Source organism: Lotus japonicus, chromosome 6 (assembly GCF_012489685.1).
Source record: "Lotus japonicus ecotype B-129 chromosome 6, LjGifu_v1.2".
Classification (NCBI taxonomy): domain Eukaryota; kingdom Viridiplantae; phylum Streptophyta; class Magnoliopsida; order Fabales; family Fabaceae; genus Lotus; species Lotus japonicus.
The window spans coordinates 67,383,790-67,400,839 of NC_080046.1; the positions used below are offsets into that span (position 1 = coordinate 67,383,790).

General features: G+C 39.9%; 4 protein-coding genes across 5 annotated transcripts; 2 read left to right on the plus strand and 2 right to left on the minus strand.

Moving 5' to 3' along the window:
• Positions 1-1,675: 1,675 nt before the first annotated feature.
• LOC130726854 (protein MAINTENANCE OF MERISTEMS-like) lies at positions 1,676-3,857 on the plus strand. The gene is made up of 3 exons (XM_057578175.1): positions 1,676-2,525; positions 2,610-3,370; positions 3,462-3,857. The coding sequence occupies exons 1-3, from the start codon at positions 1,691-1,693 to the stop codon at positions 3,786-3,788; spliced, it is 1,923 nt and encodes a 640-aa protein (XP_057434158.1). The 5' UTR covers positions 1,676-1,690; the 3' UTR covers positions 3,789-3,857.
• Positions 3,858-3,935: 78 nt separating this feature from the next.
• Positions 3,936-7,769, minus strand: LOC130726674 (PKS-NRPS hybrid synthetase cheA-like). Its single transcript, XM_057577974.1, has 6 exons — positions 7,411-7,769; positions 7,005-7,147; positions 5,705-6,888; positions 5,294-5,601; positions 4,353-5,221; positions 3,936-4,258 (listed from the first exon to the last, which is right to left on the minus strand). The coding sequence occupies exons 2-6, from the start codon at positions 7,143-7,145 to the stop codon at positions 4,064-4,066; spliced, it is 2,697 nt and encodes an 898-aa protein (XP_057433957.1). The 5' UTR covers positions 7,146-7,147; positions 7,411-7,769; the 3' UTR covers positions 3,936-4,063.
• Positions 7,770-7,833: 64 nt separating this feature from the next.
• On the plus strand, positions 7,834-12,933 carry LOC130722205 (thiamine biosynthetic bifunctional enzyme TH1, chloroplastic). Of its 2 annotated transcripts, none has more exons than XM_057572860.1 (10): positions 7,834-7,980; positions 8,113-8,403; positions 8,527-8,601; positions 8,729-8,804; positions 8,900-8,975; positions 9,433-9,567; positions 10,271-10,335; positions 10,460-10,587; positions 10,772-11,028; positions 12,034-12,933. In XM_057572860.1, the coding sequence occupies exons 1-10, from the start codon at positions 7,924-7,926 to the stop codon at positions 12,563-12,565; spliced, it is 1,692 nt and encodes a 563-aa protein (XP_057428843.1). In that variant the 5' UTR covers positions 7,834-7,923; the 3' UTR covers positions 12,566-12,933. The 2 variants fall into 2 exon arrangements, with proteins under 2 accessions (XP_057428843.1, XP_057428844.1); XM_057572861.1 differs by having other exon boundaries at positions 7,848-7,985.
• A 1,577-nt stretch (positions 12,934-14,510) lies between these two features.
• LOC130722206 (F-box/FBD/LRR-repeat protein At1g78750-like) lies at positions 14,511-16,208 on the minus strand. Its single transcript, XM_057572862.1, has 2 exons — positions 15,045-16,208; positions 14,511-14,905 (listed from the first exon to the last, which is right to left on the minus strand). The coding sequence occupies exons 1-2, from the start codon at positions 16,023-16,025 to the stop codon at positions 14,696-14,698; spliced, it is 1,191 nt and encodes a 396-aa protein (XP_057428845.1). The 5' UTR covers positions 16,026-16,208; the 3' UTR covers positions 14,511-14,695.
• Between the last annotated feature and the right edge of the window lie 842 nt (positions 16,209-17,050).

Here is a 17,050-nt window from a genome sequence, read left to right on the forward strand (position 1 = left end):
TTCAATTGTCAAGAGGAGATCGCTCAAAGAAATGTCGAGTCTACCCTACCAACAAATAAGCTTTCTCGTCTTTAGTTACTATACTCCCATTAGCTTTCAAATTATGTCCCAAAAAAGTAGTGTCAATGTTGCATTTTACATAACCCACCGGGGGCCTTCTCCATATGAGTCATGGCCGTGCTCCTTACAACATTTGTGGTCTGCTGATCAATACCACTAAGCTACTAGACATGGTAAAGTATATTTACCCATTGGATGAACCCACTTAATCCGATATACAACAAACAAAGAATAAAGTGAGTGAGTGAATCCACCTACCCGATTGGGGGCTTGGCGGGAAAGGTAGCTTATTTGGTGAACTAAGGAAAATGAAGGAATTCGCAGAGTGACGGCCAGAGTTCAAACTTGAGCGAAAAAACTAATTTATTAACAATTAACAAATAACATTTACATATAAAAAAATCCGATTGGGGCTTATCTAAAAAAAAAAAACCTACCCGATTGGGCTGATAGGTCCAAGTCACTCTTCACCTACTATACTAACCCGAGTAATGATATATACACACACCTCATTCTTTAAACACTTCATTTCCACCTCTTTTTATTACTATCTCTCTTCTCTTATTATCTATCACATCTCATACTTTCTCTCTCTTACTTTTCTTTTTCTTCTTATCTCTCTCTTCCTCCCCCTCTTTCGGGAGTTGGGTTTGGGGCCCCCCCTATGGGGCTCCGCGCCCCACTTAAAGTGGGGAAATTACGGAAAAACCCCCTTTACAATAATACGGAATATTAAATTTCGTATTCAATACGGCATATAAAGTTCCGTATTATATTACTATGTAATCGACAGGGGTTTTTTCAAAACCCATTTCAGCGCTCCAAACCATTCCCAACCCTTGCTCTGCAATCTTCGAGACCGACGCTCTCCTTGCTTCAATCATCATCTGGACAGGGTACCATCGTCTCCATCATCAACCCCATTCTCCCCATTCATTGCATTGAACCTAGAGGTAAGTAAGTTTGGATTTCAACTTGAAATCACCATTTAACTTGAAATTATGGAATCTTTCAACCCTAGGATAGTCGATTTATGCTTAAGTAGATGTTAGGTTGGCTGAAATTGTATAAATTGGTCTTTGGGGCGAGTTCCAATCATGCAATGTCGTTAATGGAGTTCTGGTTCGATACGGAACATAATATTCCGTATTCAATATGAAACTTAATGTTCCGTATTGGATATGAAACTTAATGTTCCGTATTGGATATGAAACTTAATGTTCCGTATTTGGTGTCTGTTTAGAGTTATAAACTTAATTTATAAAATGTTTTTATAAAACTTAATATAATTAGCTTAGTTTATTTATAAAACCTAATCTAATTAGCTTAGTTAATTTATAAAATGTTTTTAATTTAGTTATAAACATCGTGAATTATTTAGTGATTTTATTTAGAGATTTAATTGAGAAATTTAGTAATTGAGCGAGTATAATTTATTCAGTGAATTTATTTAGAAAATGTTTGCTCTGAATATATAGTGAGAATGAAGAACAGAAAGAGGTTTCGAGCTAGTGAGGATGCGGGGCCTACAGAGGATAGACACGGGCGATTACATGCTTCTAGCCGGCGCGGCGATCATGCTGCGACCTCTCACGCTGTTGAGGCTTCAGCTCCAGCTCCAGTTGATTCTATGCAGTCGCCCATGGTAGAGGCTTCAGCTCCAGCTCCAGTTGAGCCTACTGATCGAGTTCCTACTCCGCCGTCTCCCATGGTTGAGGTACCTCGCCCTGAGTCACCAGGCGAGGAGTCATCAGGCGAGTCGTCATCCGGCGATGAGTCATCCGGCGATGAGTCATCCGACGAGGAGTCATCCGGCGAGGAGGGGTCATATGACGAGGATAGTATTCCTCCTCCTGATGTTGATGCTGATGTCGTGCCAGAGGCACAGGGTGGCGAGGAGGACCTGATCCAGAGGTTGCCGCCGTTTCCGGGGGGGCCTGTTGATCTGTCGCTTCTCACGCATTATGCTGATCACAAGGCTCCCTGGACGTGGCATGCACTCCTACGCACAGACGAGCGGTATGTGGACCGTCGACACTTGAGGGTGGCCACAGCTGGGGGGAAGGTTTGGAACCTTGCTTGTGATGGTGATTCAGACAGTCACAGGAGGGTTCGAGAGTTGATTGAGCAGACGGGTCTTCATCAGCTACCCTGGTGCAGCTACTCGGAGACAGATGCAGGCCTCATTTTGGCCCTTGTGGAGCGATGGCATGAGGAGACTAGTAGCTTCCACATGCCGTTTGGGGAGATGACCATCACCCTGGACGACGTGTCGGCTCTTCTCCATCTCCCAATGGGGTCGAGGTTCTATACGCCTGGGAGGGGGGAGAGGGACGAGTGTGCAGCGCTATGTGCTGAGTTGATGGGAGGATCTGTTGCTCGTTATCATGCTGAGTTTGATAAGAACAGGAGCCAGACTATTCGCTTTGGGGTCTTGCAGACCCTGTATGATGCTGCGTTGGAGGGTATGTCTTAATTATTACTTGATTAAATAGTATCTATTATTATTGTATTGTTATTAACTGTTAACTGAATTCATTTCATTGTAGAGCACCGATATGAGGACGCTGCACGGATTTGGCTGGTGAACCAGCTAGGCGCGACGCTCTTTGCTAGCAAGAGCGGTGGATACCACACGACCGTCTACTGGATAGGTATGTTGCAGGATCTCGGTCGAGTGTCCGAGTACGCGTGGGGCGCAATTGCGCTCGCTACGTTGTACGACCAGCTTGATCGAGCGTCCAGGAGGGGGACGGCCCAGATGGGAGGTTTCAGCTCACTCTTGCTAGGATGGGCCTACGAGTACCTTTCTGATCGCGTCATTATCCGGAGGGCGGATCCGGAGTACTCACAGGACCAGCCTAGGGCGCGGCGGTGGGTTATGTCCCGGGTCGGGCATGCAGGCCTCGATGAGAGGCGAGTCATGCTCGATGAGCTGACGGTGGATGACATTATATGGACCCCATTTGAGGACCATCGGGCTCATCGACCACGGGATCAGAGGGCCATGTATTCTGGCTACATCCGGACGCCATTTGGCCGTGTTGTTCGACGACATCTACCAGAGAGGGTTCTGCGCCAGTTTGGCTACATCCAGGATGTCCCTCGACACCCCTCCGAGATCCAGACGACTGGGTCCCTTGCTGAGACCGCAGATGCTGCCTATGCTGATTTTGTGCCGCACCTGCGCCCTCAGGGGATCCCTGTTACTCATTCGGGAGAGGCTGTGGAGGAGTACATGAGGTGGTATGGCGGTGTGTCCCATCGGTTCATCATCCCTGATGATAGGAGGGAGGAGTTCAGTGCTGTGGTAAGTTTGAATTTTATTTTTCATGCAATTGTGATTTTTTGTTCATGATATTTTATTTGTACACTCACATTTATGTACATTATTTTTGCAGACGGTTGTGCGTCGGGTCGTGGACTTGTTGGAGCAGTCACTGGAGGTGCCAGATGCTCTTGCAGTTGGCACGCATGCCCGATCCCTCACTGAGAGGGCGCTGGATCTTATTAGATCCAGCGCATTCATCGGTACCCAGGGAGTAGCCTTTGCTGCTGTCCGAGGAGCTGGAGCTGCAGGAGGCAGAGGTCGTGGAGGTAGAGCGCGTGGAGGCAGAGCCCGTGGAGGCAGAGCCCGTGGAGAGGGTGCACCTGCAGAGGGCGCTCGTGGAGGCAGAGCTCGTGGACCTAGAGGTCGGAGGGGTGGCGGTAGGGGTCGGGGCGAGTGACTGTATATTTGTATATATTTTTTTGTGTACTTTTATATTATGACATGTGACGACATTGTATGGACTCTTTTTATATTTAGACTCTTATAATGAAAAATAACCTGTATAACTACACCGTGAATAATGAAAGGCAAGATAAGTAACATAAGGCCCATCAATATACCAATGACCATCAAATTACTATTATTAAAAGCAGCAATGAACAACATAAGGGCAAGGCCCATCAGATTAATATTACAGAGCGTTTACAAATGAATATTACACAAAGTGTGGTGTCAGTCTGTGGTGATGTCTACATAGCTTTGGTGACTAAGAGGAACACCAAAAGTAACAAACCAAGCTTCTAATTCTGATGTGAACCTGTGTAAACGTGTAACATATGGGACGCACCAGCTTACTGATATAGGATCAACATACCGTTCCCACTGGAGAGCAATTGGCGGCATAGAATGTCCAGGAGTTAGATGGAGCTACATTATAGAGAATAACAATAAAATTAGATAACTTACAAATACAACAAATTAATTCACAAACTGGATATTAGTATACGCAATAAAAAAATACCTGTACAAAGTGATTTATCACATGACCAACAGCTATAACACGATGTACAGGAGGTGGACCTTCTCCTCTTAGTGGAAGGTATGACCAACAACCCTGAGAAGAGATGGATATGAAAACCACTTGGAACCTGGTTGCTACAAGGTATCCCATCTCTGGCAGTTGCATCCATTTATCCTCGGTAGCCGGATGACCAGGAAGAAGAGTGAGTCGAGAATGTAAGGCATTAACCACATGTCTGGACCACATTTCATCATACAATCCTCTGTGTCGTTCAAGTTCGTCTATCAACGCTTCCCTAACACATGGCCAACCTTCCTCACCTGATGGTAGTCCCAGTAATGCAGCAATGGCTCTATAGCCACAGTTACCATCGTCCTCAACATTCTGAACTGTGTGTATATATGGGTGGAAAAAGGATGGAAAATGACCCATGAAATAGCTTGTATCAGACTTCTTCACACGCTTCTTCTTCTTTGGTGGTTGCGAAGCCTTCTTTGCCTCTTTGATCTCCCTATCAACATGCTCAAAACCTGAAGGATCACGAGTCAAGGATCCTATTGCTTTAACCTTGGGTGGTTTTCTTTCGTTCGCCTTAAGAGTGCGCTTGGACCTTATCTGAACCTCAGGAGTACAAAGTGAACTGCTTTCAGGACAATAGATAGCTTGAAGCTTCCTCCTTACCATACTCTGCCCTCCAGTATCCAAAGAACTGAAATAATGTGTCAATGCCTCAACTTCTGGTTGCATATCTCCATGGTTCATGCCGCAAATATGGTTGCTGATAGTATCTGCAACAGGTTCAGGTACATGCTCCCAACTCAGTCTCTTCCAGAATGGATGAATTGACTCATATGGAATTCTTTCATAACCTGCAAGTTCACAAAAGTGTCACTTTCAATAACAAATAGAATTAATTGACAAGAGAGTGGTTGACCGGTGACCTGCAAGTTCACAACCGCAAGGTAGTCCATGAGTCTCTCTCAACAAGCAATCGCATCCGCCGTAGGACTTCATTCTTATATGTTCATCGTCGATGAGCTGCAGGCATTTGTTTGACACAAATCCTCTAATATTTGTGTAAAATGGGAACATGAAAATGTGATCAATTCTGTGAATACTGCGCTCAAACGATGCTAATATTTCAGTATGTCGATTACATGTCAAACTATGCGACGCATCCCAAGAAGTGGCTAGGTCACCCTTGCAATCCCGCAACATCTTCTTCAAACTGGCATGTGCACCCTCAGCCCTGCAAACAACAAACAGATATCTTATTAACTCTCCAATGTAAACAATCTATCAAATGAAAAACATATAACAAGGCATAAATTAAGCTCATATAATTTTTGTACCTGTTACTTGTTGTTGTTCCAAAGTGCATCACATGATTTGTCCATGCCTTGGCAAATTTTTCCTTGTGGACCAACCATGTAGTAGAACAATAGGAGGTAAAGTTGCTGTATTTGTCCTTGCACATATTAAACAATTGCATCCATTGAACTTCAAATTCTTCAACTGTTGCAGCATCCACCACCTCTCCCCACTTCCCCATAACCAATTCAGCAAAATCATCTGTACCAACATAGAGTTTGCACTTTGCCAAAACACACTTGTTGATGTGCCACAAGCATAATAAATGGCTGGTGTTGGGAAGGCTTTGCTTAGCAGCACTCAATAAGGCAAGATCCCTGTCAGTAACAATCACCTTAGGCAACATGGCTTGATCAGCTAATAGAGACTTCATACACTCCAGTGCCCAAACGTAGTCATCTGTGCCCTCATTAACAATGTAGCAAAAGGCTATGGAGTATGTCTTATCTGTGGAAGTCAGTCCAACAATCTCAAGCAATGGAATTTTATATTTGTTTGTCTTGTATGTGCAATCCATAATCACTACATATGGAAATGTGTTGAACAGTTTGATAGCATTTGGATGAGCCCAAAATACATCCCTAATGACTTCCGATCCAGGCTCATGTCTTTCAAAGTGGACGTACTTGTCACCGTCCAACTTCTTCAACAAGTGTTGCATTTCTGTCAATGACCCGCGGAGGGATTTTCTTAACCTCTTGCAAGCACCATAAATCTGAGATATGGTAGTCAAGTTTAAAGGATTGTTTTCCTTCAAAGTCAACAGCATCTTTCTCGGTGGAACCCAACTCTTTGACATTTTTTCCACTTGCTCCTTCTCTTCGGAATTTAGACGACCAACAAAATTGTGGCCAAGTAGTGACCTAGCTGGTTCATGGTTGTGTGTACCTTCCATCACCTTTAGCCGCCAATCTCTATCTATGCCATTTTTCATAGGTCGTCCTTTTAGTCTAAAAGGACATTCTGTCTTTTGTGTTCTCGTTCCTTCAACAAGGTCAGGGTCTCTGTAGGGAACATACTTACCATGCTTCTCGCACCCCAACATGACATAAGCTTTTCTGCTTCCATTCCCACCGCTATCTGACTTTGTGATCAACACAACATATCCATTTTCAATCGCAATTCCATGAACCCAATTGATAAGATCATCACGGGTAGGGAAAATCTGTTCAATGATGCATACCCAACACACAAACAAGGCATAAACAAGGGTGATCAAGACATAATAAGAATTGATATATTACACTTTCAAAACAATGCAAAAATCTGTTCAAAGAATACCTGATCAGTTGTAAATAAATGCGAGACATCTATACTTATACACGGGGGTACAAATGCTGGTGGTGGCACCTCTTCAGGTTGAGCATTGTTCAATCCAACTTCAATCAATTGGGATTCATGAAATAAAAATGATTCTGTCATCCCTGGAAGAGAATACGGAACTTTATTATCCATATTGCATACGGAACTTTATAATTCGTATTTAATACGGAAATTTATAATTCGTATTGAATACGGTATATTAATTTTCGTATAGACTCCGAAACTTTATATTCCGTATTTTAACACATCTCAGAATTCAGAAAATCATCATTCTAACTACTTAATCTACTTAATCTAACTACTTAATCTAACAACTTCAACTACTTAAACTAACAACATACAACAAACAACTAACAACACTTACCTCAAATGCTATCTTTTTGCATCCAATGGTGGAGAGCTTGCCAATGAAGGAGTTGGTGGTGGTGGTAGGAAGAATGGAAGTGAGGATGAAAGTGAGGTAGGAGAGGGTGAGAGAGAGGGTGGTCTGGAGGCATTGAGGGGGTTAAGGGGGCTGGTGAGGGGTTGGTGACGGAGGAGTAATGGTGGAGGGGTTGGTGGAGGGAGGAGTAATGGTGGAAAAGGTGATGACTGTCAGAGTTATAATACGGAATTTTAACTTCCGTATTCTATTTTATAGAATACGGAAGTTTAAGTTCCGTAGGGCATTTATGGGTTAAAAAAAAAGAGGTGGGGCGCGGAGCCCCATAGGGGGGCCCCAAACCCAACTCTCCCCTCTTTCCACCTCATTTTAGAGGTGTGAAAGAATAATTATCCCATTCTAAATAACATAAAATTTCACTCATTTTCTCTCCCCCTACTCTTCACTAGCTTAGCTTATCAGGCATGGCAGCTATCTGCACTAAACTCAAATAAAATGGCCTCCACTCAGCTCCTCTGTTCCTACGTTGATTATCATTGTCGTCACACTCAGGTAAGGTACCTTAGCCTCACTTTACAATTCCATTTTCTCACAAAATTGATTTTTTTATTTATCATCATGAATTGAATCATTCTGCAAAATTGATTTTTCTTCTTCTTTATTCTTACAATCAATGATGCCCAGGTTGCCCCAATAGTTTTCAAACGTGTCAGGAGTTCGAGCTTCTTCCCATTTTGCAATTCAGCTACTCATCGAAAGAATCAAAGGGCGATTTTTATGAAGATGGAAGCAGATACAGCTTCAACAACCGTGCACGCTTCTGACAACAAAATTCCACATGTTCTCACTGTTGCCGGCTCTGATTCTGGAGCTGGTGCTGGAATCCAAGCTGATCTCAAGGCTTGTGCTGCTCGCCGGGTCTACTGTTCCACCATCATCACTGCTGTCACTGCACAGAACACTGTTGGAGTTCAGGTTCACCTTCTTGTTAATTTCATCACCACTATTGATTATATAGATAGTCAATTCAAACCCCTAATGCCAATTATGTTTTGTATTGCTTTATTTACTTTTTCTGAAATCTGTGGCAATTGCTAGGGACTGGAAATGGTGCCAGAGGATTTTGTGGCAGAGCAGCTCAAGTCTGTGCTCTCTGATATGCATGTTCATGTGGTAAGTCAGAACAGTGAGTACTACAGCTATTATTTCCAAGTATTCCCCATATTCAGTTATTTTGAAACTTGGCAAAGAGTTGTTGCTAATCTTTTTTCCTTCTGAACTAATTATGCTATGTCCCTAGGTCAAAACAGGCCTGCTGCCCTCTCTTAGTATAATCGAGGTCGTCTGTCAGAGCTTGAGGAAATTTCCAGTCAAAGGTATTCACTAGTACAATTATTTTAACGCATATATTTAAATTGCAAATTTGCAATTGGAGTGACTTCTGTGCTGATTTTTTTTGCTCTGAAGGAAGCTCTTGTTGTTGATCCTGTCATGATATCTACAAGTGGAGATGTACTTGCTGATCCTTCAGTACTTACTGGATTCCGGTATGAACATTTGAACATCACCTATGCTGCATCTGTAGTATGACATGAAACTATTTTACATAAAACATAGATTTCAGTCTTCACAACATGACTCAAATAATATTAACTATTTGAAATAATTAGATTATGTACTCTGTTGCTTAACTTTCCGTTTTTATGGATTTTTGTCTATACTTGAATGTTCAAACTGTCCAAGTCAATTGCCTCATGTTACATTCTTGAGACAAGTCGTTCCTACTCACCAAATGACATTTTCATTGTTTTCTACGAAATGATCATCATTTATTTACACATTGGTTTTTTGGTTTCCCGTGCTTATACACAGACACTGCATATATTTTATACAGCACTGGACATATGGATATTGGATAAAAATAATGTTTCTAACATTATTTCAAGTATATTAATAAAACTGTAGGATATTGATGCTGCTTGTTTGATTGGTTTCTGAACGCAGGGAGCAGCTGCTTCCTATGGCTGACATTGTGACCCCAAATTTAAAAGAGGCTTCAGTTTTACTAGGTGATGTGCCACTGAAATCCGTTTCTGACATGCGTGCTGCTGCAAAATTGATTCACGATTTGGGTCCTAGGTTAGTTGCTGTTTATTATATTTGAATATTTTGTTCCCTGTCAATCTAAATAATGATTTAAATCTTTTAATATTTTTTGTCTTTCACTGTTACTAATGGATATATGTTTATGCTTTTACGAAACTTATGGAACTATCAAAAGTAACTTTACTGCTTGAGTAGTTCACTTTCAATGCTTGTTTCAGTTGTTTCGTACAGCTTGAGCTTTCCAACATAAAATGCATGGACCTTTTAAAATTGTATTTCATTTTTCACAAAGTTCCAAAAATAAAATCACTGATTGCAGTAACAGTACTGATAAATCAAATCTAGCAATTATAAATTGGTATACTTGTCTCTTAATCTTCTCAGGAAAGAAATCCTTAGAACGTGCCTTACTTAAGCCATTTTCAAATGGACACTTTTACTAAATTACTATTACTTAGATCCTTAGATATATAGCGAATAATCTGTGGGAAATAAAGGGATTGTTTAAATCAATATCTACCATGTCCCTGTTGGCCTGAGCAGTACTGTTGGAGCTGAGAAACATTCTGTATTTATTGTAATGATGTTTATATTGATCTAAGTTGACTGTTGTGTTGTCCTGAACTAATGGTGCCCCTCGTAATGCTTGCTTTACATCAGCACAAAAGTAAATCAACACTTCAACATAAGACTATAAGAGTAATGTGCTTTTATGGATAATAAATTTCCATTTCAGGAATGTACTTGTCAAAGGTGGTCACCTACCTAATTCATTTGATGCTATTGACATATTCTTTGACGGTAAGATTCAAGTCTTTGATTCTCTAAACGCAGAGCCACAAAAAGAAGAATCTGGGAGACAACAACTTTTTTCCTTTACTTTTTGTTAAAAATGAGCTCAATTTTTAGGCCTTCAATTTTGCAGGTTTTGAATTATACGAGCTCTGTTCGCCACGTATAAGTACTCGCAATACCCATGGTACTGGTTGTACCTTGGCATCTTGCATTGCAGCAGAGCTGGCAAAAGGTTCATCAATGCTTTCAGCAGTTAAGGTTTGTTCAGCAATCTCAATTCACATTAATCTTGAAGGACCTCATTTGCAATACCTATGATTTATTCCCCCATCTCTCTCTTTTTCTTTATAAATTATAGTATAAGCAAATGAAATAAAAGCCAATAAAAGGATGGAACAAACTATCATTTTATATTTTTAATTACATATCTGGATTTTGGCAGATAGCTAAACGGTTTGTTGAGTCCGCCTTGAATTACAGCAGGGACCTGGTCATTGGAAACGGAGTCCAAGGCCCTTTTGATCATTTTTTGGCACTCAAGAATATCAATCAGAATTCTTGTAGGCAGGATAGGTTCAATCCAAACAACTTATTGCTATATGCTGTAACAGATTCAGGCATGAATAGGAAGTGGGGCCGTTCTATTGCTGACGCTGTTAAGGCTGCTGTAGAAGGTGGTGCTACCATTGTTCAATTAAGGTTTGTTTCTTTAACCGTGTTTTGCTTGTTTTTGTATCATCCTAATTGTTATGCAGAATCTATCTTTTTCTTGCAATTAGTGTATATGATAACACATATAATTATCTATAATTTAATATGCCAAGCTCATTAACCTGAAGATCTGGAAATTTCTAATCATTTGCAAAGTTATTGGTTCAATCTTTTTTCTTGGATTTGTGATCTTTTGTATTTCTTTCCTTTTCATCCTCGCCCTACCAAAAAGAGAAAATATTAAGTAAATATTACGAAGTTAGATGTTTAATTTCAGGCTCAGGCTTGATTGGTTGAACTTCAACAAACAATACTACACCAGGCATCCTTTTCTTTTAGTGTGTCCATGTTTCTATTTTCTCGTACTGATGCCTACTCTTGTTCTTTTCTCATATTTGTATAATTGTATGTGCCATTAATTACAGGGGCTAAAAAAACCTCCACAATTTATTTGTTATATCCTACTTTTGTTGTTGTTAGGGAGACCGGTTAGTTTTATTTCATCTGCCATACTGCATACATGTCTTGTTGAAGTATGCCATGAAAACTTTCTTGTGGCGCTGTCTTTAACTGTTTGAAATATAATATCATTCAGACAATTTTTTATCACCAAAATCTGTCTCCCACTCTCTGGCTTTATCTTTAGCTAAGCTGAATCTGACTGTCTCTGGTTGCCTATCTAACCTTGTCCCTTCCATGAAAAAAGTTATCATCTCATAGTTGATGCAACATTAGGCTGTCCTCTAAAGCAGATCATTCAGCTGTAACAGTAATTCATGTTCTTCGCAGCAATTCCTGTTGTGCCTTGATCCTAATCCATGTGTGGTTAGTGATTACTGATATAATATTATTGAACTTAAGAAATTGTTTGTTGTGTCACATTTAATGGAAGTGTCTTAGGATGCATGCTTGATTTTTACTCTTATTCCTGTTAGAACTTAAGCATGGAAATGAATCATTTTAGCCTGATTCATGTTTGCTTTGCTTTTCCAGGGAAAAGGATACTGAGACACGGGACTTTATTGATGCTGCCAAAGTATGCATTGAAGTATGCCGTTCCTATGGAGTACCTCTGCTTATAAATGATCGTATAGATGTGGCCCTTGCTTGTGATGCTGATGGTGTTCATATTGGGCAGTCTGACATGCCTGCTCGTCTTGTTAGAACTCTCCTTGGTCCTGAGAAGATAATTGGCGTGTCATGCAAGACGCCGGAGCAAGCCCATCAGGCCTGGATTGATGGTGCTGATTACATTGGTTCTGGTGGTGTGTATCCAACTAATACAAAGGAAAACAATCGTACCATAGGCTTAGACGGACTGAGGGAGGTGTGTCAGGCCTCTAAACTGCCTGTGGTTGCAATTGGTGGCATTGATCTGTCAAATGCCCGTGCTGTTATGGAAATTGGTGAGCCAAATCTGAAAGGCGTTGCTGTAGTTTCTGCTCTATTTGATAGGGAATGCATTTCCACTGAGACAAAAAACTTGCACGCGTTAATAAGTGAGCGAGTATTGTTGAAACAATGAACATACATACCACAATGTGGGTTGAGCTTTTAGTTAAAGGAGTGGTTGCTGGTTAGAAGAGTTCTACTTGCTTTCGCCTTAAGGTATATGTATAAGTGCAGATTCTCTAGGGACATGCTAAATTTATGAAAGCAGAAAAATAATGAACAATTTCTGCAATGGTCATTATGGAGCAGAACAGAACATATTTGGTGGTTCATTTGTTTGCCTTGGTTGGATGTTCGTACCTGCTGATTTACAGCTCAAATGGTATAACAATAATTTTTTTTCGGGAAAACTAATGTATTTTGTAGTTTGTTCTGGAACTGTTATTGCATAATTGGTGGGAAAGCCTTGTCTATCAGTGATCAGTCGGAAAATTTTCATCTACTACCCATTTTCCATCGACATTATGTCTCAGAACATTAATTGAATTCAGGTAAAATTTTCAGCTCGCTCGAGATCTTGGGAGCTCTGCCTTTGGGGCTTCTTGCTCGCAAGAAACATTCCCCATTTTAAAAAATGACTCAATTACACTTCTGATCTCTTCTATTGGATTGGACTAGGGGTGTTCGAGGATTCTAATGGATCGGGTTTGAAGAGAAAAATCATATGATCCAATTTCACGAGTTTTGTTATTTTATCATTTAATTGATTTGTTTCAAGATTCAAATCCGACTCAATCCAATATATAATGGTTTGGATTGAATTGAATTTTCCGGCTTTAGTTTAATATTTTTTCCTAAGATTGTAAGGTATAAATCTTAAGAATATAGTAAATACAATGATAAATAATTTATGGCATCAATATAACATTCATAAATATATTAGAGTGAAAAATAAAAAAATATGGATGAACTTAATTGTAACTTAAATTTGCTTAGAAATTTTTTTAGGCTAAAACCACACATATATAATGGAACTAAAAGCTGATTTTGAATGCATTATAGTTTTTCGCTGGCTTTTGCTCAATTATGGAACCAAATAATCTCTATATAGTTTCAGAGAGGGAGGTCTTATTAGTGATAGGTAATGCAAGGGATAATCTTATGATTATGGGTTCATGATTCTTTTGCTTGTGGGTGTTAGGGGTTTCCATATCCTATAACAATTGATCCGACTTTGCTGTTAGTTTCTCTCTTTCACCCTCTCTCTCTCTCTGGCTTTTTGCATTCTTTCTTACTCTTACTAACATATTTTTGTTGTAGAGAGTTTTTGTTGTAGAGAGTGCATACTCCTTAACTTGTGCTCCGAATATCTATTGTTTCGTCCGAGTAACATCTCTCATACATATATAAAGCATGTTAATTATTGTCATGGTTTGAATGATAAGTAGATGACAGATGAGATTCCGATTAAGCACATCCTAATTTAAAACGTAACTATATTTAGCTGTGAATTAAATGGATTGCTGTATAATTCAATAATATTCTAGGAAATAGATGGAAGACGTCACAGCTAGATAGCTAGGAATGTTCAAATTTTAAGTAAATTTTGCTTCGGTTTAGTTCTGGAATAGCTAGAGTTTAATTGCTAAACATTTGGAGGCTAATCAGCCTCTCATTTCATGCTGCAAAAAGATTGGCAGCCAAAACACTAGATTTTTTGGCAGCTAAACACCATTTACTAGAAACTTGCTACTTTGCTAGCAATGTTTGGCAGCTAATGTTCAGATTTCTTGTGATTAAAAAATGTTATTTCACATTGGATGGTGAGAACCATATTCTATCTGAATTATATCTCTAGCCAGTCATTCAAAACTCCTGTAAACATTAAACTTGGAAAAAACATCGTGGAAGGGAATAGTACATGAAGAAAGACTTGTAACCATGAAGAATCCATTTTTGACCAGAGTGGTTATTCTACAAGATTAGATATTCGTTAACCCAACACTCACAAGATAACACCATGATAGAAGCAAACCACGTGTATGTCATCCCAACTGAACTTGGTTTATTCAATTGCAAAACAAAAGCTAATATATAAACTTCAATATATGACAATGAGTTCCAAAATTCAAAAATATCATAACAGCAAATAAGTGCCTAGGAATTCTTTCTGTCTTCCTTCCTTTCTTTTTATCAACCTTCATAGACCACAAAATATAATCTTTCCGCAAAGCACCAATAACTTCCTTTCAATATATGGTCCTCAGCGCGGTGGTATGATGTCAACCTTTGCGGATGGTGAATTTCGAAGCAAAAAGTCTACTATTCCATCAGGTATAGGTATAAGTCCAGATTCTCCTCTCAATGTTGTGGGAAGTCCATATGAAAACTGTACCTGTATTATTTTCAATGACTCCAAGGTATTCAAGATAGGAGGCTTAACCTCCGATAAAAGAGGAAATAAGCTGAGAACCTGCGATATGATGGATGATGATAAGTTATGATCAATATAATGCAAGTCAATTGAATTTCAACATAATTTTAAAATAAAAGAAGTATCTTAAAAATGAAATAAAGCCTAATGTAACATGCAAATGTGAAGGTAGTAGTACCTGAAGAGTACTTGTAGTGATTGTCAACGATTTTATATTGGAAAGTTTTAGCAGCCAGCTGAATATAGCAAAAGAAGCACTATGGAAAGTTCCCCACTTTTCTGACTGAAAAATTCCTTGGTTAACAGACCAAATTGCTGCATTAATATTCACTTGTTCAATGGAAGAAAGATTGCTCCCAATGTGTGGCATACTAGGAATGCCCTCAAAGGCGAAGGCACGAAGGCTTGGAGAAGATAGCTCAATTTGGTATAAAACCATAGAATATTCAATCACAGTTAAATGACATAGAGACTTACTTGATATGCAGAGGATATTTGCATCATCACTGAGAGTACAATTGTGAATCATCAAAGTATTTAACTTGATAAGAGCCGAAAAGGGCTCTACGCGGCGACGGTCAATGTCATTTCCAGAAAATGAGAAATTCTCTAGATACAAGCCTGTTAATGCAGGCAAATTAAGAGATTTCGGCAATGACATTTTCTCTGAAGTAAAACCTTTAGAGTGAACTCCGAGCTGAAGAGATGTCAAAGTCTGAGATGAAAAGATGCAGCGCGGGAAGTCTTGAATATCGCACAAGACGAAAAGATGTAATTTCTGGATATTGTGTGAAACAACATATTTTACCATCCTTTTGAGGAGTTGAGTCTGGATGGGACGACCGCGCCAGAAACGGAGCTCGTGCAGCGCGGCCGAACCATCACGAAGAGTCAAAAGCCTAGACAAAAATTTGGTGAACTTCTTGTAAGTGGAAAAGTTGTCTTGGGGATGCAAAATAAGGCCTGGAAGTTGTTTCCAAAGATTCTTCCATCTTGTGGATAGCATGCATGTTTGAACTGCAGATTTGGCGGCTAAAAATGACAGAATGTAAAGGAGAATGCAGTCGGGCAAATCGCTGAGCTTGTCACTATTGTTCTCTTCAATTTCATTTTCACTCACACCGTGTCTTCTTCCTCTCTTTGTCGCCTTCTTCAACATTTAGATAACTACCTCAGCATAAAAAGCCAAAGAAATAAGAGTTACCTCGTGCAGGGTGATGGATGACCTTGTGTTGTTTTGAAGAAATGTAATAGGGTAAGCAAGGTGAAGGCTTCCATCATATAACCACGCCATTTCAAATCAAATAAGGAAACGCGCGTGTCACCAATGAGGGAGAATCAATTTCCTCTGCAATTCAAGTAAATTCCAACTTTTAAGATATTTTAAATTGGTATTTAGTGATGGAGAATCAATTTAATATTAATAATTACTAATAAGTATTTAAATTTGACTTTATTTATAAATACGGAAGTTCATGATCATGAGAAAAAAAAAAGTTGATGATGTGATTTAAGATTGTATTATTAGAGCATGGTTTTTTTTGGAATCAACAAAACCTCTTTTACATTTGAAAACCTGAACAATGGCAACTTTGGCACCAGCTTCTTCAAGCTGCTTCTTGGCATCTTCAGCTTCTTCCTTGGAAACTCCTTCTTTGAATTTCTTCGGCAACCCTTCAATCAACTCCTAGCATTCCTGAATCACCACATCGAACTCCGTCTGCTTGTCCTGGAGGTAGTCGACGAGGATCTTGGCCTGTTCCAGTGTGAGGCTGGAGATGTCGTCGCCGAGCTTCTCGGAGACGGTGGAGAGGGGGCGGAGGCATGTGGCAAGGCGGGAAGTGGATGGTTGATTTGGGGTAGTAGTGCACAGGATAAGAAGAGCATTTATAGTAAAATTGGTTTAAAAAATATAATATATTAATAAAGCTCCCCACATTTTCTAATTCTCTCTTACTTTTCTTAATCCCCATATATTATTTGTTACAAATAATACTTCATTCACACTTAAATTCCCGAGATAGAGGGAAGAAAAGAATGGGGAGCTCTAAAGAGGAAACATGCATGTTCAACGCAGAATCACTACCGCTGCCGCCCAACAACAGAGGAGGGGGTGGTGGTACTCGTACGCTTACGGTTAAAGATATGGTATTGGGCAAGGAGGCTTCTCAAAAGAAAGGGCAA